The sequence below is a fragment of the Scatophagus argus genome, chromosome 9 (assembly GCF_020382885.2).
Source record: "Scatophagus argus isolate fScaArg1 chromosome 9, fScaArg1.pri, whole genome shotgun sequence".
In the NCBI taxonomy this organism is placed as follows: domain Eukaryota; kingdom Metazoa; phylum Chordata; class Actinopteri; family Scatophagidae; genus Scatophagus; species Scatophagus argus.
In genome coordinates, this window is record NC_058501.1 from 20,051,577 (window position 1) to 20,073,659 (window position 22,083).

The 22,083-nt window shown below is 40.6% G+C and overlaps 1 protein-coding gene across 3 annotated transcripts in view; it reads right to left on the reverse strand.

The window, feature by feature from the left end:
* The window catches only part of myom3 (myomesin 3), a 51,833-nt gene continuing 29,750 nt past the window's right edge, over positions 1–22,083 (reverse strand). For 2 of the 3 annotated variants that reach the window (XM_046398414.1, XM_046398412.1), the window contains 23 exons: positions 19,474–19,657; positions 18,679–18,853; positions 18,455–18,576; positions 17,210–17,397; positions 14,180–14,306; positions 11,907–12,088; positions 11,498–11,612; positions 10,799–10,955; positions 10,398–10,504; positions 9,993–10,037; positions 9,548–9,684; positions 7,908–8,052; positions 6,231–6,290; positions 5,064–5,131; positions 4,474–4,584; positions 4,091–4,178; positions 3,784–3,822; positions 3,422–3,527; positions 1,837–2,000; positions 1,675–1,711; positions 1,476–1,498; positions 1,330–1,385; positions 1–1,175 (listed from right to left, as the gene is read on the reverse strand). In XM_046398414.1, the coding sequence (XP_046254370.1) occupies positions 906–1,175; positions 1,330–1,385; positions 1,476–1,498; positions 1,675–1,711; positions 1,837–2,000; positions 3,422–3,527; positions 3,784–3,822; positions 4,091–4,178; positions 4,474–4,584; positions 5,064–5,131; positions 6,231–6,290; positions 7,908–8,052; positions 9,548–9,684; positions 9,993–10,037; positions 10,398–10,504; positions 10,799–10,955; positions 11,498–11,612; positions 11,907–12,088; positions 14,180–14,306; positions 17,210–17,397; positions 18,455–18,576; positions 18,679–18,853; positions 19,474–19,657 (2,706 nt within the window). In that variant the 3' untranslated portion in view covers positions 1–905. Of the gene's footprint in view, positions 1,176–1,329; positions 1,386–1,475; positions 1,499–1,592; positions 1,712–1,836; positions 2,001–3,421; positions 3,528–3,783; positions 3,823–4,090; positions 4,179–4,473; positions 4,585–5,063; positions 5,132–6,230; positions 6,291–7,907; positions 8,053–9,547; positions 9,685–9,992; positions 10,038–10,397; positions 10,505–10,798; positions 10,956–11,497; positions 11,613–11,906; positions 12,089–14,179; positions 14,307–17,209; positions 17,398–18,454; positions 18,577–18,678; positions 18,854–19,473; positions 19,658–22,083 lie in introns of all 3 variants that reach the window. The other variant, XR_006844234.1, reaches the window with a different exon arrangement.

A 22,083-nucleotide genomic window follows, 5' to 3' on the forward strand; every position in this document is an offset into this window, starting at 1 on the left:
TTAAACTTACGGTACTTGAAATTGCTTTATTCACCGCACACACAAACGAACGACAACTGAATCATGTGGTTATTTCTGCAGTAAGACAATGACCACAAGTGACAATTAGGCTATCAAAAAAGGGTAAATGATAAGCCAGAAGAGTAGTACTATCAAATGCTAGTTATAATTAAGCAATATCTAAGCTTGCTAATTCGTCTGGTTCCAGCTAATAACAAAGGAACAGGTCATTTATGGGATTTATGGGAAATTAGCTGGTGTTAGCTCACATCTAGTTTCTTATGGAAACTAATATTAGATAACATCATATAACATTAGCTACCATGAGTTGCTGGACAAACCAAACCAAGTACATCTATAACAGTTGGTGTCCTGACTTTAGCAGCTTTTCATTTATTAGAGGGAAAGGTGTTATATGTGTTATATGTCAAAGGTTACATAGTGTAACTTCAATAAGGAAACATTTTTTATGTCAAATGTTCATGAAGTCAGCAAAATGAGTTTGTCTAAGGAGACTTTGTATGCATCCCCATCACAGGAGAAGCCAGAGTATGACATTTTAAATGGCATGCACTGTCTGGTACACATTATATAGACAGTCTCCAAACTAAAGTTGATTAAATCTCTAAAAATAAAATGGAGACATATATGTTGAATACAATTTCCTCATGCTAAATAAAGGTTCCTAAAGGTTCCTGACACATGAGCAATCCACCATCATTTCATTCACACAATCTATATATGTGTTTGCCTTCATTCTCTTCTTTCTCTCAGTGCAGATGTTTATTTTGGTTTAAATGTTACAGTGAAAAGTAAAAGTGAATGTCAACTCCTGTAAAAAAAAAAATCTCAGTCTAAAGCATAAAATCCCTGCAGAAATTTAATTTCTGTCTCAGTCTGCAGTCTTAACCCATCTCCAGGGCGTTTGCTGGAGGCTTCTCCCCACGCTTGTAAACACTCACGGTCACATCAACCGTTTCAGAGCCATACTGATTGCGCACAAAGATGCTGTATTTTCCAGAATCTTCTGAGTTGACATTGTTGATGGTGATGGTGCTGCACTTTGGCTCCTTAGTGATGGTAAACTGGTTCTGGGTTGCAATCTCCCTGTCGTTCCTGAGCCAGAAGGCCTCCGGGGCTGGTTCACCGTCAATGAAGCATGTCAGACACAAAGACTGAAGAGAAGACGAGTCGAGAAAATATGAAATGATTGGGCATAAAAAGGGTGAAATCGATAAAAACTGTGTGTTATGTACATCTGCTTCATACAAAAAGATGACATGCAGGTGCCTCTAAGTAGCGTGGTCTGTTTCCCCGACAATGTCGTACCTTGCCCTCCATGATGGCTACCACATCAGGAAGACCCTTTGTCACTTTGGCTCGATCTGAAACAAAATAAGCGACAATAACTCCCAGCTGACATCAACTGTAGAATCTGTAACTATTTGTTGTGGACACACACAATTGTGACTCACTTTTCTCAGCAATGGCCAATTGTCTGAAGGATGAAAACAAATGGTCAGACAAATATGGCATTGCACAGTGTCAGGATACAATCTATGCTGAAACGTTTTCACCTAATAGTCTGTTACCTCTGACTGTTCAGTGTTGTCTGTTAGTGTCACAGCAAGCCATGCTAGGTGCATCATCTATTGCATGTTGTGCTGCACTTACTTCAACCTCTGGTACTCCAGCAAGGCATCAGCAAAGACTGTTGAAAGAAAATAATAAATCAAGACTGAAAAAAATAACATGTCACATCTGCTGTGAAATTTTCTCTTAATTGGAAATTGTGTTTTAAAGCCTTCAAACCAATTATTTGTCATTTCGGCCCACCTTGTCCAGACAGGTCAAGATAACGTTTGTGCGTCTCACTGCCATCGAACATCTCCAACATGTATTTGCCTTTATCATTCTCTGTTGGGCTAAAGATTTCAATCCAGACCTTCTGCATACTGCTGCCAGTCTTTGTTCTGGCTTCCTGGTCAATCCTCTTCTCCCTACATTGAAAGGAGGACAGATAATTTCACCACTGCTATGTATGCTTTAGACAGAGATGTATTAAACCAGATCCTGACCACAAACATGCATGTAAACTTCATACTCCTGCTTATGTCCTGAACATCCAACACCCAAAACATGTGATCACCAGAGTTGTGCTGCCCACTGAACCAAACAGTTCAATGCAAAGAATAAACAGGTAAGTAATGCGTACAAAATTTAGAAAGTTTAAAGTTAAAAGTAGAATCATAAAAAGATATACAGACCTGAGGACATTTGTTACACCAGTCATATTTTCTTCAGTTGTTAGTTCTTCTTTCTAAAAAGGACATCCTTAAATCGTCCAGCAGGTGGTGCTAGTAGCCTTACTTAGGAAACAGGTTACGCCCTTAACCATGTAATAATTATGCCATACTATTCATACAGCAGGCCCTTTCAATAATTACAAATATATTCCTCCTAATAAAATGGAAATCCAGACAATCTTGGCTCGACTTCAAACCTGCAGGTTTTTCCCCTTAACAACTTATTCCAAACTGTATGACAGTATCCTAAATATTCTGTATCAGTTTGTTCCAAATATTTATGGAAGCTCTATAACCTTCATACTGAATGTATTATCCAAACCTAAAACTACATTTTTAATTTATATGTTTTGCTATATCGTGCTTTATACACCTTCGTCACATGTTCAGGCTGATAGATTTGGTATCTGTGACACCTTTATATCTCCTGTGGAATTTTATATAAAGTAATGTGGGTTTCAACAATGTTTGGTTGCACAGAATCATGTGCAGTCTTCTACTTAATCGATTCTAAATAGGATGAACCACATGTTTCAGGGTCCAGATGTACCCCCCAGCTGCCACATAACAACATCTGCATGCAGATCCAGCTCTTCACTCACATTTACATGCTGAACTTTTTTTGAGTTGTTGAACTTTAATAAGAACTTTAGAGGTGAGACTTTGAAAAGGAGCCCGAGGCTTTGCCACCGTGAAGAGGAATGTCTCAATAAATTAATATACCGCTCAACTCAATGGGCCTTGTGTGTGAGTGTGTGAGTGCACACAGCAGTCAGGCCAGTGTGTGTGACTTCTTTTTTAGGTGTGTGATGTGTACATGTTGATTACCCACAGTACCACAGCAGTCACAGAGACAGCTGCCATGCTGATGACAGTCATAGAGCTCTACAGTATTCTGCGCATCTTCCTACAAGCTTGGCATTTAGAGTGCTGCATTCAACGGCTTGTAGTAAACAACACGCTGTTACGTGATACTGAAGCCATGATACATTTTAATGAGCTTTTTATTTGCTTTACTGTGCATGATGATTTTCAAGCATTTTTATAAGTTTGGGACGCTTCAGCCGTGGCAGCAAGTGCACGTGGGTGTCAAGTGGCAGAGAGGTGTGACTCACTTGAAATGCCAACTGGTCTTCAGGTAGTTTATATAGTATTTGAGTGAGCAGTAGAGCTTGAACCCTTCAGCGGTGCTCTGAATCCTCAGCGGGCTGGCTGACATTGCTGCAGAGATGCAGAGAGAGCAGGTCAGCCTGCTGATTATTTGTATACTTTACAGCTTTAAAACACATTTCTTATCTGGGGAGCTCAACACATTAATATTCTGAAACGACACACGTAGCGCAATTAATCAACATGGCTTTCAGTTGTATTATCCTCATCCCAATAAAGCACAGCTGTTGCAGAAAAATAAAAAAAAAGTCAATGGCACATTTCACAAAGGTTGCTCTGTAAAGAAGAGTTTCAAACTGTAACTCACCACACTGTTTACTCAGCTGCTGAAGAAGCTTGTCATACTCTGTAAATAAAAAGAACAATTAAGCTTTCAGATAGCATTTATATTGCTTTTGGAACTCAGTAAATACTAAATGAAAGATTAGAGGGAGGAAAGTGAATGCTAAGGACACATAATGTTGATAAGAGGGGGAAAAAAAAAAAGAAACCACATTAATCGCCTCACTTGCATTGCCGATGGAAAATTTATGGCAAATGAAATGTACACAGGAAAAAATGGGGATTATTGTTTATGGTTTTATTGTTTGTCCGTTGACAAGGTCACGTCTCACCGTCATCCAATAACTCTAAGGTGCTGACGTCCTCTCCTCTCCCGTCCGACACCACGGCTCTGTACGACCCAGCCTCCTTCTTCGTAACCTGAGGGAGAAAACCAGCCGCCGTTTTAAAATTAAACACGTTCATAACTTCTCAAATGAAATACTGATGACTCTGGAGAACAAGCACATAATTTAATTCATTGTTTAAATCAAGGTTAACCCAAAAATTCACTCCAAGATGTACAGAAATCCCATAAACATCAACCGTCTCTCAGTTTATCTCGTTTTCACTAAATCAGCTATTCTCTACAATTGCCGAGTCATGTTTGCCTGAGCCATTAACTCCTCTGGCTACCTGTGGTGGTCTGACAATATAACAGAATCACTAGGAATACCTGTGGGATGGTGAGTGTGCTGACCCCTGATGACTGGTCATACACAACTTCGGTCAACGCCACACCTTCTTTAAACCACTTGAGAGACGTGTCCTTGCTTGTATTTGTCACCTGTGCATGGAGAGACACACTATACCTGAAAGAAAGGTTTAAAAGGCTGTCCTCTAAAATAGATTATTTTAATATTAATTCATCAAATTTTAGTAATAACTGGAACCCTGCATGTGCTTATTAAAGGAGACAAATGTGCTATAATCGCTGGTTTAACATTACGTTATGTTTGACAGAAATAATTTAAAGGAACAGTTCTACATTTTGAGAGAATATGATTTGCTTTTTTTTTTATTCCTAAGAGTTAGATTAGGATATTGATATCACTCATGTTTGTCCAGTCAATATGACTCTGGGGCCAGAAGCCAGTTAGCTTAGCTTAGCATAAAGACTGGAAACAGGGGGAAACAGCTAGCCTAGCTTTTTCCAAAGGTAAACGAATGAAATTTGCCAGAGACCATCTGAAAAGCTCATGAATCAACATGTTATATCTTCTTGGTTTAATTCATACGAAAACAAGCGAAGATGTAAAAATGTACCTTGCACTTCATAATAAGTTCACAATCCTCATTTACACTCCATGACAAGAAGTCCTGGAAATAGGGTCCTTGGAAAACAGAACACACAATTATCCATCTGTACTGAACCATAGAAACAGCGGCCATCAGACCACAATTCATTCAGATCAGCCAATGAAACTCTCATGCATCATAATAAATGGAAATGTATTTATGGAAATAACAAGTTATGGCTGTGAGATTCTGGCAGTGACACCTGACTGAACTTAGAGTGATGAGACTACTCAGAAAAGACAGTAAAAATGTGTCCATCTCGCTTTAATATCTCTTTTACATCATAAGATTCAGCATGTGACAGACAAAATGTGTCATGTGGACTTTGAGTCTCACGTGGACTTTGAATAGTGAACACGGTGTGAAACTGCATTTGCACATGCAGTTGCTGGGACATTGACTTCTACACATGAAAGAGTTGTATGGCTTCTCTTTGTCATATATGAGAGAATCCATCTATTTGTCTGTCTCTGTATCTATCTATCTATCTATCTGACGAGGCAGCTGTGTCAAAAACCCATCAAAAAGCTATTGCAGCTGTTGAATGCAATCTTCAACTTGGGATGAGAAGAAAGAGTCATGTCTGCAACTTTCTAAGAAATGTAGTTTTTCTACCTCACTCACTCTACAGCGCACAGAAGCACAACACAGGTATGGCTTCAACTGCAGGTTAAAACAATTAGTATCCAGACACGTCTTTTTATGGGGCTGGGGTGTGGGCTCGGCTCCTTATTTTCAGTGGGGGGAAATCTTAATGCTTCAGCACACCAAGACATTTTGGACAATGCTATGCTTCCAAATTAGTGACAACAGTTTGTTGAAGGCCCTTTTCTATTCCAGCATGACTGTGCCCCAGTGCACAAAGCAAAGCTCCATAAAGACATGGTTGGATGAGTTTGGTGTGGAAGAACTTGACTGGCCCACACAGAGCCCTGACCTCAACCCCATCCAACACCTTTGGGATGAACTGGAACGGAGATTGTGAGCCAGACCTTTTGGTCCAACAACAGTGTTGGACAACATCAGAAATGCTCCACTGCATGAATGGGCAAAAATCCCCACAGATAAAACCTTCCCAGAAGATGTGGAAGCTGGTGTCTATGTTGTGTATGTATGTTACTGATGTTTTCTCACCCGACTTTCTCTGATGGTCATGTCGTTTTGCATCAGCCAGGGCCAGCGTCTCACGGAACTCTGACGGAGACACAAACAAACACTATCAGACTGAATGCAAAACAGCAGAGTCACACAGTTCATGTGGAGGGAAGCACTGATAACCTGCTGCTCCCACAAAGTCCTTCTTTCCAAGAAGTTGAATGCCGAAGTTCCAACAATCAAGCTGGAGTTCCATTTGCTTTAAAGTACCCCCTGTGTACTTATACCCAGGGAATACTTTGAGGTACATGGAAAGACTGTACAGTAGCCTTTTTAAAAACCCAAAAAGCAATGAATTGGATAAATGATGTAAATAATTAGATAAAATCAATGGATAAACTGTTGAAACAGACCACTAAAAGTAATGGGTTATTACATCTGCTTTTATACGATTAATAGTTAAATAAAATCAAGTTTGAAATTAACTCAAATTGGAACACAATTGGTGGTGTTGATGAAGGGGCACTTGAGTTCATCAGAGTGGGCCGCAGGGGTACGTCTTACAGAAAGGGATGGGAACCACCACTGTAATTGTCGAGGATGAATGAGACAATTAAAAAGACCAGATATTTGCCGTCCAGAAATAACTGCACCATGAATGCTGGCTTTTACTTCCTGAAAACCTATTATTTGCAGAAAAAAACACAATCCGTGACATCATGCAACACGTGTGACTCTGCTTTTCTTATAAAAACATTCTTATTTTTCTCCTTAACTGATATGCCTTCGGTTTATGTTTAAGAGTAATCTGCTCCTGGGTGGTCCTGATGCTTGAGTGATAAAGATGCACACCATGCAATGCCAACATCACAGGTTCCATTCGGCCCAAAATACTAAAAACATCCCAAGTCAGGCTAATAATTTTACCAATTTTAACTCTAAAAATACCCAGAACAGAAGTAGTTCAGTTTTAAAAATGACTTTCACCTGGATTTAATTTTCCTTATGCACATTAAAGTTAAACACCACAGTTTGTAGAAATCAGTTTTCTCTGATGATGACAACAGCTCAGACAATGGAGGAGTGAATAATCAAATGAGCTGTTCCCTCTAACCAAATTGTATTTTTTTTTTAAAGAAAACATTTTTCACCAAAATATTGCAGTCATTTATTTTTGATATTCAAAATAAACACTAACAAATTTTCCTGATTTGATGAGCCCTACACACGTCTCTCCCAAGGCCACAGTGAGGATTTTAAAGGTTTAGAGGTCATGCAGACAACAACGAAATATTTGGAAGAGACAGGAAGCCTTTGTTTTTGTGATATCTCATATTTTATTCAACAGTGTGAATACTTGCACGTTCAAAGGCCTCTCCACTATGCCTGCCATGAAAATTAGTGCGTGTCCGTGTGTGTGTACAATCCCATTCAAATAAACTGATTCAAAAATAAACTGGATTTATTCTCGATTGCTGGATGGTTGCTGAAGATGCTAAAATACCCAGAAAATAATACAGAGGACATGACCTCATTGTCTTCACTGGGAGCTACAGGCCCAAGCATCAACCAAACACCTTCTTCAGATGGCATTAAATTACAGAATCAGTCTAAATCGAGCTCATGTGATTTCCTCTACATTTGTGCTTGTCTTTCATTGTGATCTGTAATAAAATCCAACGTGACAGCTTGGCCAGAAATGAGTGAGCGACTTACTCTTGTCCACAAAGACCAAAGTGAACTGGTTTTTGGCGCGGCCGTCGCGCAGCTGAGCCGTGTACGAGCCCTCGTCCTCCCGAGAGAGCTGATCAAACAGTATCTCCACCAGACCTTTGGCCTTGTCAAAGTTGATCTTACGGTGCTGCAGGAGAGCAAACAAGCATTGCCACACATACAGAACACGTCGGCTCATATTGCAGACACATGATCCCAGAAACCCCGCTTGCAAATCTACTGCAGAGATGGCAAGTCACACAGAGAGAATGCAGTGTGAACCAGTGCATAAAAGGTGTTTGAGATGACATATGCACGGCTTAGATGAAATATTCCTTTTTCTATTGCTTGCACACACACTCGCATAGAAACACAAACAAACAGAGACGTGCAGGAAGCAGCCTTTGAGCTCATTTTCATGGCTTTTATGTTCATCAAGATAAGTGTACGCCTTGCATGTTGATAGCGCTGGATGTGATTTGTGATGTATGGCAAGCCCAAGGGCCCTAATCAGCCAAATGGCTTTTGAATTCACAAACCTCAGCTGTGATCATTTAGAAATAACGTGTAATCAGCACTGTTCAGATGGGGCTCCGATATTGGGAAATAATGGAATAAATGAAAATGAAATACAAGCGATGAATGGAGGCCGCTGAATATAAAACGGCCGCCTGCCTCACACGGACACAAGCACACACAGACACACAAAATGTATCTGACAGAGTTGCAAAACCACAATAAATATACTGCGTGTTTGTTTTTCCCTCTGTGGACACATCAGTGCACGGTTCAATAACCCTGACGGTCGTGCAGATTATTTTTAGCTTGGTGTCTTAACATATACCAGTGCTGAGGAAGACTGTTCGCATTCATTTTATGCTCCTTGATGATTACACACTATTGCTTTATTTTAGGTCTTAAAAATGGCTTATGACATTGCTGTGTCACTCTGTTCCACGTTGCTGTAACATTGCCTTATTTTATCAACAAAAGAGGAGGAATGTCTCTGAAATTGCTTTTTGGTTTTGTTGCATATAGCTATGCCTTTCACTGAGCAGTTTTATGAAAGTGCATGAATCTGGATGTCATCTTTGAGGGTCCTTGTGTTTATTTTTAACACGTCTTGCCATGTTGTAGAAACCCCACATTAGTTAATGAAATACTGTTGATTTACAACCCTGTTTGCTTGAAGAAATACAAGCCCAGATTGTCCATTTATTCCACCTTTGCCTTTCTTTGGCATCTAAGCAAAGTTGACACATGTACCAGATGTGGGTTCCTTCAATTCAGCTGGTCCTCCCGTCTCCCAGACTTGAAATTAGTTCAGCTACCTGACCTTTTCTGCTGCCTTGCAACAACACCCGGCCTTCATGTTTGTTGGCAGCCTCAATATCCTCCCTTCCAGGAGGTTTATTTGGACACTCATAGCTAACATTAGCACTACCAGCTTATAATTCTAACTCAAAATCATGCCTAATTTACTGTAATGTAATTGGTGCCATTTGGAAATGCAGTATTGCAGGCAGTCTCTCACAAACTGTGGTGTGCAGCAGCCGTTGTCCACCCGGGGGGGAAGGGACCTGCAGGTTGCTCAGTCATTCAGCGCTGCAGTATCACAGGCTAACCGGTGCGGCGGTTCTTACCGGAGTGCTGGAGATTTCTCTGTCGTTGAAGATGAGACGGAGCTCAGCGGAGCTACTCAGACTTTCTGTCTGCAGCCAAAGTCGTACATCACCTTTCTCAGAAACCTCCACGTGCCAGCCAGACTTCAGAGCTATCACTGCCAAAAAAAAACCAAAAACAGTCACAGCTTAGGATTGGATAAATACCCTGATAAATCTCTGAAAGTGTAGATGTTAATAGACGATTGATGACTGACCAGTACCAGAGTCTTGTATTGTCTTTAGACCTTATGTCTGACTGTACTGTATTTTCAAGTCCATGTATAAGTAGAATAATTACTGTACATTCATTTATTTTACTGATGTTAATTACTCTGATAGCACCTGACGAGTTATTCGTATTTCACTTCTCTCCTAAATGTCTCCATGACACGTACACACTGTATACACAGTCTTTGGTACATACGTGGATGTCTGACTTGCCAGCTGAGTTCTTTGAGTCGTTCAAGGTCTGAAAAGAAGTAAAACAGTAAGTGAAGGTTAATTACACTTTGATCAGAGTCACATTTTGTAATACCTACATATTGTCAAAGAACCAGTGAGTAGAACATTGGTTTCACGCCTCTCAAGTTTAAGCTGAACGTAGATTGAAAGCGCACAGTTAGACGAGCGACCTTGTCGAGGTGGTAGTGATGGGCCCTAATTATTTGCTTGAGAGAAAACTTTGACAGCCTTTAAAATGAAAAGTCCCGCTATGGCTGCTGCCGTCAGCTTTTTCCACAACACGAGAGACAACAGGGTTGAACTGCGCTCTGTGGCGAAGCTGTGAACTTGACAAGACAGACCGACCGTCTACTCTGCTTCAGTTTACCTTCAGCAGTGAAGTCGTAGCTGGACGACAGGTTTGGGTTGTCGCTCATCTCCACTGTGTAGAGACCCAGATCCTCCTCAGAGGGGTCTGTGAAGGTGAGGGCTGACCTGATGGACGAATTGAAGAACAGACAGGTGTATAGGTGCTGTTGTCTGCCTTTCATGTGAGCTGAACTTTAAATTATTTTAGTTTTAAAATACAAGCGTTCAGTGGGAATCCCCGTGAGAAACACTCTAAACATTTATAAAGCAAATTCAAGCACTTAACGTGTGAAAACCAGAGAGATACTGAGGAGTGTGACACCCGTGGGTTTTTATCACATGTTCATGCAGACTGCTACAGACTTCCTGGAATTCAACAAGTAAAGACCGATAGTCCATGTCGCGAACGAACAGCCGCACCCGTTCTTCTTGGTTTCTGCCCGAGCTCTCCCGCTGTCGATGGGCTCGGTGTAATTTTTTCTCCAGAGGAACTGACTCTCATCGTTCATCTCATCAGCCTCGTAACCCAGAAATATGAAACCGTCTTCATCCACTCCAATCTCGATGTTTTTGGTGCCTAAGGATGAAAGAGTCGGTTAGAGCGACTCATACTTTATTCTTCAGTGAATTTATAGCATTTCAAAGGAGATAAGGAAATTCTGCATATGTTGAAAAACTTGCATATGTTGAAAAACTTGCATATGTTGAAAAGTACGCATATTTTTAAAGGCATAATATGCAGTAATTATTGGTAAAATGGCACCAAACCAAATGGTCAGTTTTCGACAACCTAATAATGGGACTCAGTAACTGACAATTTTTCTCAGGAATCACTGACGCTCAGAAACACAGAAAAATAATAAGAAAATAAGACAATGCAGACAGAGGACAGAGTCTCTGCAGATTCAAGATGTATCATCACATACTTCTACTTAGTGTGTGCGGTGTCAGGTACACGTGTCATATCTCATGCTTAAAAGAGATGCTCAGTGTGTGATGTGAGTGGATGCCTCTCCTATTGTTAAATACTGCATCACAGCTCCAGCATGAACAACAAGCCTTGGATGGTTTTTTTTTTATTATTACAGCAATGGAACATCTGGATCCATGAAGGCTGACCTGGTTGGGTCTGAGCTGTGACTGGCTCAGTGGGCAGAGAAGCACAGCCCACTCCAGCCTCGCTGACAGCCGACACACGGAGACGGTAGGTCTGACCGGCCTGAAGACCTGACACCTGGATGTCATAAGAAACACATCAACCATTTACCCATCGCTATCACGATTTACGGTTGTGTAAACACAAAGGAATGAAATACTGCTGCACTTCTAGTTTCTGTTCAGTGGGTTTTAAAATAATTAAAATGATTCACTGGCACTTACAATTGTTAAATGCACTCACATTTTAGACAACAGCTTATAAATGAGGTAATGGAATAATCCTAAAAATAAATGTTTGAGTGTACTTGACGTCTTTATCTTCCCGTTATCTTGAACTGTAGCTTGTGAACATTTTTCCAGCTTCACTCACCTTGTAATGCGTGTCACAGATCGGTTTCTCGTTCAGAGCAGTCCAGCTGTCTGATTGGTCACCTTGGCTGATTTCCAGAAAATAGCCAATGACGGGGCTCCTTCCTTCATACAACGGCGCCGCCCATAGCAGCACGAGGGAGCTGTTTCTCACCTCTCTGAACTCCAGGTCATAAGGACAACCTGCGAGGGAGAGGCAAGCGAGGGACCTCGGGGTCAGTGTTGGTGTGCAGGGGGACAGAGTGGGTTCCCACAAGATAACATTTCACGCTGAAATAAACTACAGGAAAAACAACAAACAAAGAAAAAATATCGGTCTGTACATTCCCTCAGCGTCCATAACGAAAACCAACCAAATGGAACTTCTTCGCCACAACGGGAAGTCATAACAAAACAAATGAGAAAAAGGAGTAAAGTCAAAACGACTTTCCTTAATCTACCCCTACTGACTTCATGCCAGCATGTAGAAGTTCATTTGCTTAATGATTTTCGGTCACTTTTAAATTATTAACGGTATAGAGGAAAGCCCATTTCCCAAGATTAATGAGCTGCGATTTAAAAGTGGCATTTGTGAGAAAGCCCCTCTCCATTTTTAATATTAATGTCACAAGAAGCTGATACGAGCGGGACAGCCAGGCTGTTGACTGAGCCAGCTCATTCTGGAGTGACTGCATGTTTGTGCGCTTCTATATAACTAGGGTGTGTGTGGTTGTAATAAAAATATTTCAGGGGCATACTTGCCAATCTGGATCTCCTCTCTCACTTTTCACAATCCTTTTCAGGTTGATTTTTGTCTTCTAAAATCTTTCTGAACATTGTTCTCTTCCAGGCTTCCTCAGTCCATTGGTCCATCCGTTGATTAAAATGTTGATATATTTATATGAGCTTTCTTCAGTTGTTGTAAAAGAAATGAGTTCAATGAGCAGCAGAGACAGCTGGTGCTTGACACACTGTGTGTTTTTGCCCTGTGTTTTGCCTCTCAGGATACATAAGGCCAGTGATGACTCGTTGGTGGGTGTTGTTAGGAGTGTGTGGAACATCTCCAAACACTGGGTTGAATCTTTTTTCTTTTTTTTTTTGTTAAAATGCTTTTGTGCATAAGCTACTGCATTAGCAATACAGCAGAAGTTTTTGCCAGAGGGATTTAAATGTAACCGTAACTAAACAATAGAGGTTAAACTGCATAACTTTGTTCATGGTACTGTTTCTTGACTTGTGAAGTGGAAATCTGTTTTAGTTCGCCACCTTTCCAGAGCCTTTTCACACAGTGTGATACTAATAGTGAATTTGGTGTGTTGCCCAGTGACAGCAGCACAGATGCTCCCCACCAGCCAGGACAGTGTTGAAGGACAAGTCACACAGAACACAAAAAGAATTCCATCGACTGCCCCTCACCCGCATCTAATATTTTAGCTATTATTTCAGCTATTGTATTATGTGCTTGACTGCTGATCTCTGCCTTCATTTTGCCACTTTAATGGCATAATATGCAAATAGTAGTTTTCTTTTATCTGGGAATTCATTGTGACCTGCTCTAATGTGTTGTGTGATGGATGTATGCACTTTTTAATGGGGCATGTGGAAATTGGACCTTCAGTTGATGGATGGTCTTCGTATCCGACTCATCTTCCTTTCCAAGCTGGGGTTAATAAACTTCTTGTTATGTAAACAGTCTTTAGGACAAACTGCGGGTCAGGGTGGAAATCGTGGAGGCTCAAATGGCCAGTGCCCTGAAATAACTGGATAATTTGGAAATGATTCATTTCTAAAGTGACCTCACTTGGATGCTTGACCTTCACTATGCAGGATGACGTATGTGCAGAAGACTGTTTTCACGTTGATCTGACCTGGGGGGAAAGTTTCTCCGGGCTCGCCTTAAACCTCAGTTTAATGCGTGTATGTACAACCACTCTGAAAGCCAATCACGGTCCAGCATGCAGCTTACACACATGTGATCATGTGACGTGGAAACTTCAAACCATCAGTGCACTGAGAATGGTTACTGACCTCAGAGAATCATGAGGGTAAAGTTCACCCTGAAGAGTAATTGTTAACAAAATAAAAATAGGTACAAAGATTCTAAAGATGTAGAAGATGCATGTAATCAAATTTACTCATATCATGGGACAATTTGCTCTTAAAGTGGAAAAAAAACGGAAAACAGTTGGTTAAGTCAGCAGACTCCCGTGTTAACTCCTGTGTCTTTTTTTAAAAATGAGTAAAGAAAATACACTTTGTGATTGAAATGATTTGAAGGCGTACTCCTCTTTTTACCTGGCTCTGGCATTGTCCACTTCTCACACAGGAATGCTTCACTGGCCTCAGACGGCTTCCCGACTCCAGCCATATTTGCAGCAAACACACGGAACTGATAGAAGTGTCCACTATTCAGGTTGCAAACCTTTGGAATTTGATCACACATAGAAAAGCTGATTAACTCTCGTGATGAACTCCTGAAGACGCATCCAATCAAGACAGGGTGTTTAAGTTTGTTAACTGTAACTTAAATCTAACACAGTACATATATTTTTGGGCATGAATTTTGTTGTAGAGAGTAAAGTTCAGACTTTAACATTTTTTTGTAGTTTTTGGACTGTATTTTTGCAACATGTTTACATTATATAAAGTTCATTCCATATTAAAAAAACCCCCCACAAAATGACATTATGCCTGTTTGTAAGAAAAATGCGGATCAGTTGGCACAACGTAAAGGAGCAAAAGTTCCCTGGTTGTACAGCTAAACCCCTCCTGACACCAGCAGGCCTTTTACAAGGTATTAGCTCTGCTGCTGCCGCTGCAACAACATTTTTTTGCTGAGCCCTCAAGACATTTTGGCTTTGGGAAGAGAGGGGATTCGGCCTCATTGATCTGTGTATTGATCTTCCTATTCACAGCCACTTAGACTTTAAGGCTCTTATCGCCTCTGTGAACAGCTGTGAACTTGTGCTGCCGCTTTCGGCTCCCTCCCGGCAGCTAATTGACACAACCAGAGGGAGCTTATTTCACAGTAATAGCAACTGCTATCTAAAAACCAATTTCCCACCACCTACCACCGCCTTCATTATCTATAAATCCTTCTCTAACCACATTTAGGTAGAACGACAACCATCTTATAAGATCGATACACAGTTCATCCCAAGCAATAGAAAGGTTGTCTGCCAAAATAAGTGGAAGAATTACAGCCTTCATCCACTAGATGGCGAACAGGTTGCATTCGATGAATCTGACTCATACGTTTCATTAAGAAATCAAACTACGTTTTGGGGTGCAGATTCCACTGCTTTCTATAATTTTCCTCAGCGAAACATCGGCAGGTTTGGCGGTTGGCTGTGAGACAGAAACACGACCTGTGCTTCATCATGTGCAAGTTTGTATAAGTTTGACTTTAGTTGAGTATGTCCACATAGTACCTCTTTATACCTCTACTGCACTACATTTCAGAGGGAAATGTTGTACGTTTTAGCTCAATGCATTAATCAGAAACCTGTAGTTACTAATGAAATTTCACATTAATATTTTATATGAAATACATATGATTATAAAATACAATGCATTGTTAAGATTAAAACAGCGGTTCCCAACATTTTGCCTTGTGCCTCCCAAAAATCAAGTAAAAATGCTAAATAACAATATCAAAAAGTTTTAATAATACTTTTGGCTCAAACAGGTAAAATGATGCACAGTAAAAATGATGCTAGAGAAAAATCTAAAAAGCGAATATAAATTTATGCAGCACAATTTAATTCTTTCTCTGTCTGCACCCAATGAATGAACAAAACTTCACATTTATTTTGCAACTCTTGCGAGGGTACAGACAACTACCAGACTAAACTACCTGAGCACACATAAAGTAGTTAACCCAGTTTCCACCTTGACCAACTGAAACAGTAAAATGCTGCGGGATATCAACAATATATCAATCAAAAGAGCCATTTTTCTGAAGAATGAGTACTTTGAAGTATTAAATCAAAAATAATATTAAATTTAGCTGATAATACTTTTGTACTTCAAGTAGGAGTATCTGTGTGGTGGAATTTAATCCAAGGAGAGAAAAAAACAGCTGCATCTGTCTTGCTCTCCTGAATCCAGATCAATAGCATGTGTTGTTGACAAGTAAAGTGGTGGAAGCTTTCACGGCAACCTCCTTTACATTTTCTGCACAGCTCTGCCCTGGAAAATAAAGGGCGCCCTGAGCACAAAATCTCAGCACTATCAATATTCCAATTACTTTAATTTGCACCCAAGAAGCCAGCGACCTGATTCAAATAACAACAGAAAACAGCTCATGTAGGAAGAGCAGATGAGGTTTTCAGGATGTTGAAATTGCTCATTTACCCCAAAAGGGGGCGCTGCATGTTCCTGTCAGAGTGTTCCTTCTGGCAAAGGGTGCCTCCAATCCTCAAGACTCTCCACCTCACAGCATGCAGGGTTAATATTGATGTGGTAGCACAATCATTTTTTTCCCTAATTAGCTTTGTCTTTGTTTTTTAAATTTATTTTTTTTTTCCAGGAGCTAAAAAGAACCACTCACACAAAACATGTTTGCTTAAAGTCTAATTATGGAGCACCTGTAATCTCCCAGAGACAGGTTAAAGATGTAGCTTTGCTCCAGGTCTCCATGGACACTGCTTGTTGCCTAGTGACACAGACAATGTGGATGAGGGAGCTTTAGCCAACTTAAATTGAAGCTAGTGCTAAATGGAGAGATCATTTATGTTGTTATAATCATATTAAAAGTAAGCCCTTAAAGGTAGTACTGACTAGAAATCTCTTTGTTGTGTTTACTGTGGGACTTCTTCCATCCAATAAAAATAAATTGTTTGCTCTCACACTGGGTCAGTGAGAAGACACTGTCGTACATTATGGATACTACAAGTTCACTTGTGCATTATGTAAAACATCTTCCTGCTTCATGCATATCATGCAAAAGGAGAACAGTCTGTACTTAGAATGAGGCCTGAGAGTGCACAGCCATGCTAATGGCTTTTCTTTGAGCTAAAGTGTGAGTGCATTTGAGTGTGTTAGCATGCTAGTTAGTAAAAAGGTACAGCTGAGGATGATGGGAATACCATTAGTTTCACAAGTATTTGGTCAGACTGAATTAAACTTTTGACCTGATGGTGGTGCTAGAGGACAAGTCAGCAGATCACACAATTTCATGGGACTCGTTGTTGTTGTTGCATTGTATTGTGTTGTTGTTGAGTTGTTGAGTCTGGGCCAAAGTGGTGGAATGACAGTGTGATCCTTACAGCCATGCCGCTAGCACGTTACACCATAATTGCATCATGCTGGAGCATTACTGACCTTAAACTGTCTCTCTTTGGCAGGCCTTATGTTGACTTCTCTCCATATTTTCACTTCTTTTTCTCTCTGGTCCAGGTAGTATCCACGCACGGGGTCTCCTCCGTTATGAGCCGGGGCCCTCCAGCCCAACACCATCTCTGATCCAGTGCACAGCAGCAGGGCAATGGCAGAGGGAGCAGAAGGAACATCTGGAACAAGCAGAAGGGAGGATAGAAGAGAGGTGATAGAGAGGAGAATCTCAGCAGGCACCCATTCGCGCTAAATAGACCGAGAAATGACAATGACTCCCTGCCTGCCAACAACTCCTGCCTCCTAGGGTTGCACATTCATAACTCCAGGCTCGTATTAAGCTTTCCTGAATGAGACTGAAAGAATTATTCAACTCATAGTCTATTTTACAAAAACATATTTCCCACAAAGAATTTCATTTTATTCTCAGGTAATGGCTGAGTGGCAGAATAGCTGTGAGAATATCCTGGCAGTGAGTGACATGCAAAATGAGTCATCATTGTGCTGTGCTGCAGGCTGCACAGAGAACATTAGCTGAGGCGGCAACACAGGAAGTAAGAAGGGTCAACATGTCACCACAGCTCTAAACCAACCACAGTAAGAGACAAAATTCAGGTTATGGACAGCCCATAATGGGCTGATAGTCATCTGGTGAAGGCCTCAAAACAAAACAAATCCGACCATATGGATACTGGCATGTGGAAGGAGCAAAAGCAACAATGTTGTATTCTTCTTTGTGTGACTTCAGCAAAACACTGAAGACCAAAAAAAATACTTTTGTGATTCCTGAAAAGCTATGACATGAGGTGAAAGCTGAAAATATATTTTTTAGCTTTTTTAGCTTTGAAAAAAAAAACCCCAAAACACACACACACCTTCTCAGAGGGGTCTCCCGAGGCTATGAAGGAAAAACTACAAACCGTTTGGAATGTTCTTGTCAATATGTTTTACAATCCAGTCAAAAAAGAAGTTATTTTATCTCACAGGTCAAGAAAAGATGTGCTTTGGTTTAAACCGATTCTACATTTGTACAGAAAATTTCTCTAATTTTAAGTGCAAAATTTATGCACAGATTGATATTTTCAAACTGTAATTAAAAATATATAAAAAATACTGTTTTTTAACACTGTGTGCTTTAAAATAAACCTCTGCAAGAGGAACCACAAGAAAATGATTACAAAGTCCTCGATCACTGAGCCCTAAAAAAACTTTTGTGTCCGCTCTTTCAGAACTTACGAATGGCTGATTTGACGAGGATGGGCTGGGACTCATTCGAATAGCTGCTGTTTCCTGCTCGGCTCACGGACTTCACCCTGAACACATATTCCCTTCGGGTCTTGAGGCCATGGACTGTGAATCTGAGGAGGACAGACAGACAGACAGACGGAGGGACGGCATCTTTAGCTCAATGCAGCGACTCGTTGTAGTAATCAATTTATATCAGCATCTATCCCCATTACCTGGTTTTGGTTAACGGCTTGTTGTTGACAGTGTTCCAGTCTTGTTTGCCAGCCTCACTGTAGTACAGATAGTAGCCCAGGATGTCGTCTTTGTCTTTGGGCTCCTGCCACTGGAGCAGCACTGAAGTGTCCGTGTCTCTGATGGCCATGACAGAGTGAGGTGGAGCTGGCACAGCTGATGGGAATCACATGAAAAGCCATCAGGTAAAAAATATTTTTAGATTAAATCATCAAATGGAAATTAAGCAAAGATAGAATCAACAAACTCTTCCTTTGATTGTGGAAAATTCACATTTTTAAAAAATGTGAATTTTACTGAAAATAATTGTGTACTTGTTCTTCAGTAAAATTTTGAATAAAGGGATTTTAACCGTGACAAACTTTTTCGCACTACAGTATTGCTTCTTGAATGTTTCCTCCACTCTTGCTGCTCAGGGAGTTGGGTATCGATATCGCAGCTTGTTACACAATACGTCAAACAAATCTCGGCCGAGTGACGTCTCATGACATGGAATTGTATTCATGCCACACCACATGCCTGTTCATATCACATACATCAGATAATTGTGCAAACTGTGATCCTAATGCAGCGTGCAGCGACAGAAGCAGATGATCTTATGGGATTTAAACATGACCTGCTAGCCTGTTATGATCATCTTTAAGCATGTGTGCACAAGCACAGCCAGGTGCAGTGCGGTACATAAAAGAAGCAGAGCCTCATAATCCTCACACCTGACCTTTACAACAGGCAGAGTAATAAATGGGTACAGTACAATGCATAGCGTATTTTCTCACCTTGTGGCTTTCCTAAGGAGATCAGTTCACTTGGCTCAGAGGGGTCGCTGACACCGTACTTGTTGATGGAGCGCACTCTGAAGCAGTACTGCTTGTCCTTGACCAGGTCAAACATTGGGAACCTGGGAGAGTTTACCGCCATGTCCAGACTGGCTAGCTCCCAGCTGCTCTTCCCTGCCAAGGACTGATCCGAGTACACCATTAGAACATCACAAATATGATTTCAATAGCACTAGTTACCGCAAGGACATCTTCATTATTCAGTATCCATCAAATACGCTCGAGGATGCAATCTGCACAAACGTGAATTACTGCCAAGACTGCCAAATACTCTCTAAAAGGTCCCGTAATTCATTCTAATTTTGCGAAATCCCTTATGTTGTAGTTAACTGATGATTCTCTTGTTTTGGAGCAAACCACTTAATGTACAGACAAGGTCAAACAGGAATAAAGACTGGCAGCCAGGGAAACTTAAAGGAAGAGAGTCAGAAAGGCACAAGAACGTGCCGACAAACTACAATACGGCCCAAAAGCCAGATGGACATGCAGGTAAACTGTGGACAACCATGACTTATCATCTTTTCTTCATTTTATATTATATGGTACAAACCATCACTGTTTCATAGACTCTATTTCCTTTTCTGATCTTCTTCTCTGAGTTAGTGTCATTTCCTTATGAAAACTCACTGTTTGAGGCGGAAAACCTGACAATAGAATGGGGCATGTCAAAGAGATCAGTGATTATGAGGTGCTTCCTCAAGGGCAAAAGGGATATTTGAATGTTCCCTTCATCATTTAAGTAGAAGTGAAGACACAGACTTTAATAATTTCAGATGCCTTTGACAGATCTGACAGTTTTATTACCCTGGCAGCTTATAAAAGTCCAATAAAAATCGATTTCCTGTGGCAGTTTTCTGATTATTGGAACTGTTATGTGTTGAGGATGGTGTTGTAGAGTTGAGGCCCTTTATTGTTCTAAAAAACAGGTCAGTCACCTAACTGTGATATGCTGGAAACCCGCGTTATTTTGGTATCATTTTGAACTTTTTGTGTTGACCAAAAAAATAAAAATTTAATCTGGATTTTCTTTTACAGACATTACATTGGAAGAATCATTAAAAGGCTTCTCCATAAGTTAAAACTAGAATGAACTTCTGACTAATCTTAAAACCAAACAAAACCCTTATATCACCAGTTAGGAAGCAAAAAACGCTTTCAAGTGTGCAAGCGAGAACATCAAACTCCCACTGCTGGAGTGCATGGCATGAAGCAACAGCAACAGCAACATCAAGGTCTGTTTCCCTTTAATGAGTCCACAAACTCACACTTAAACTGACACCACAGTGGTAGACTGACACTATGTGTGCATGTGTGTGTGCATTTTCTCCTCCTCCAATCTCTTTGACTAGTGCTGCGGTCAGGAGCCTGCTGTTAATTTGGCTCACGCTCCATCACTGGACTGCACAAACCTAACAAGCGACCGCAGAAACTGATGAAGCATCAACATTGATCCTTGTGTTCAGTGACTGTGTAGGTAGCTCTAATTATAACGCTGGCTTGTCTTTGAATGCACAGACTTTCTACTTGTGTGCATGCATTTCTATGTGTGAAAGAGAGCGTGACCAAAGAGCTTCACTGTGAGGCCGTTTTCCTGCTCATCGCTGCTTTGAGGGGCGACTCGCGGCAAACAGTTGCCTATTTTTTTCATCCAGCATATGTGAACCACCTGACAAATGGACGCTAAATGCTCCACTATGCTCACCAGCTCGTTGCTGACTGTGTCGGTCTGGTGTTTGGCGCTGGGTGCTCGCTTTGCTGCTGCCCATTACACTGATGTGACTAGTGAAACGAAACAGTAAAGTTGTTGTAAAACTTAAACTTTTTTCCCCCCCTACATTACACAAAACAAATTGTTACTATAAAAATATTCATCACAGCAGGTTATACTAAATTGAATTAAACCTATTTAAACTCTTGTCCATTTTACCGATTACTTCCTAGGCTAATTCCCCACATTCAAGACAGCTATCAGTCTGTTTATTTCAACACAATATAAACATCAACTTCTAACTGAAGAAGCTTTTTGTATAACTGACAAAAGTGCCTTCAATCAACACTCCAGAGCAGCTATTTAAATTTTCACTTAACGAACGTAAACCTTCTTACACATACTGCTGCACAATTTGACCAAGAGAAACTGAAACTTGTATAGGAACGTTTTTTTAAAAAAATCACCTAGTGGATAAATGTAAGAAAGAAAGGGATTTGGCACAACCTTTTTAGCTTGTTTTATCACTGTGACAACATAACTCAAAAACAGCAGCCAACTTCTTGAACACACCAGCTTTCAAAACATGCCACGCTGTCCCAAACTCCCGAGACATTAACCTGTAATAAAACTTCCACTCAAAAATTTGGATCCTCGGGATGGATTGCCTATCAAGCCAAAACTCTGCCAGCTGATTTCTCAAGACTCACATAATCAAAAACTGAAGTCTGCTTTTGAGAACTCGAGCGCAGCACTTACAGTATGTGTTGAAAAATGGGGAAAAAAAATGTAGTAAAGTGATTTGTTGCAGGTTTTCTGAAACCTTCACATGGTCCTTCTGC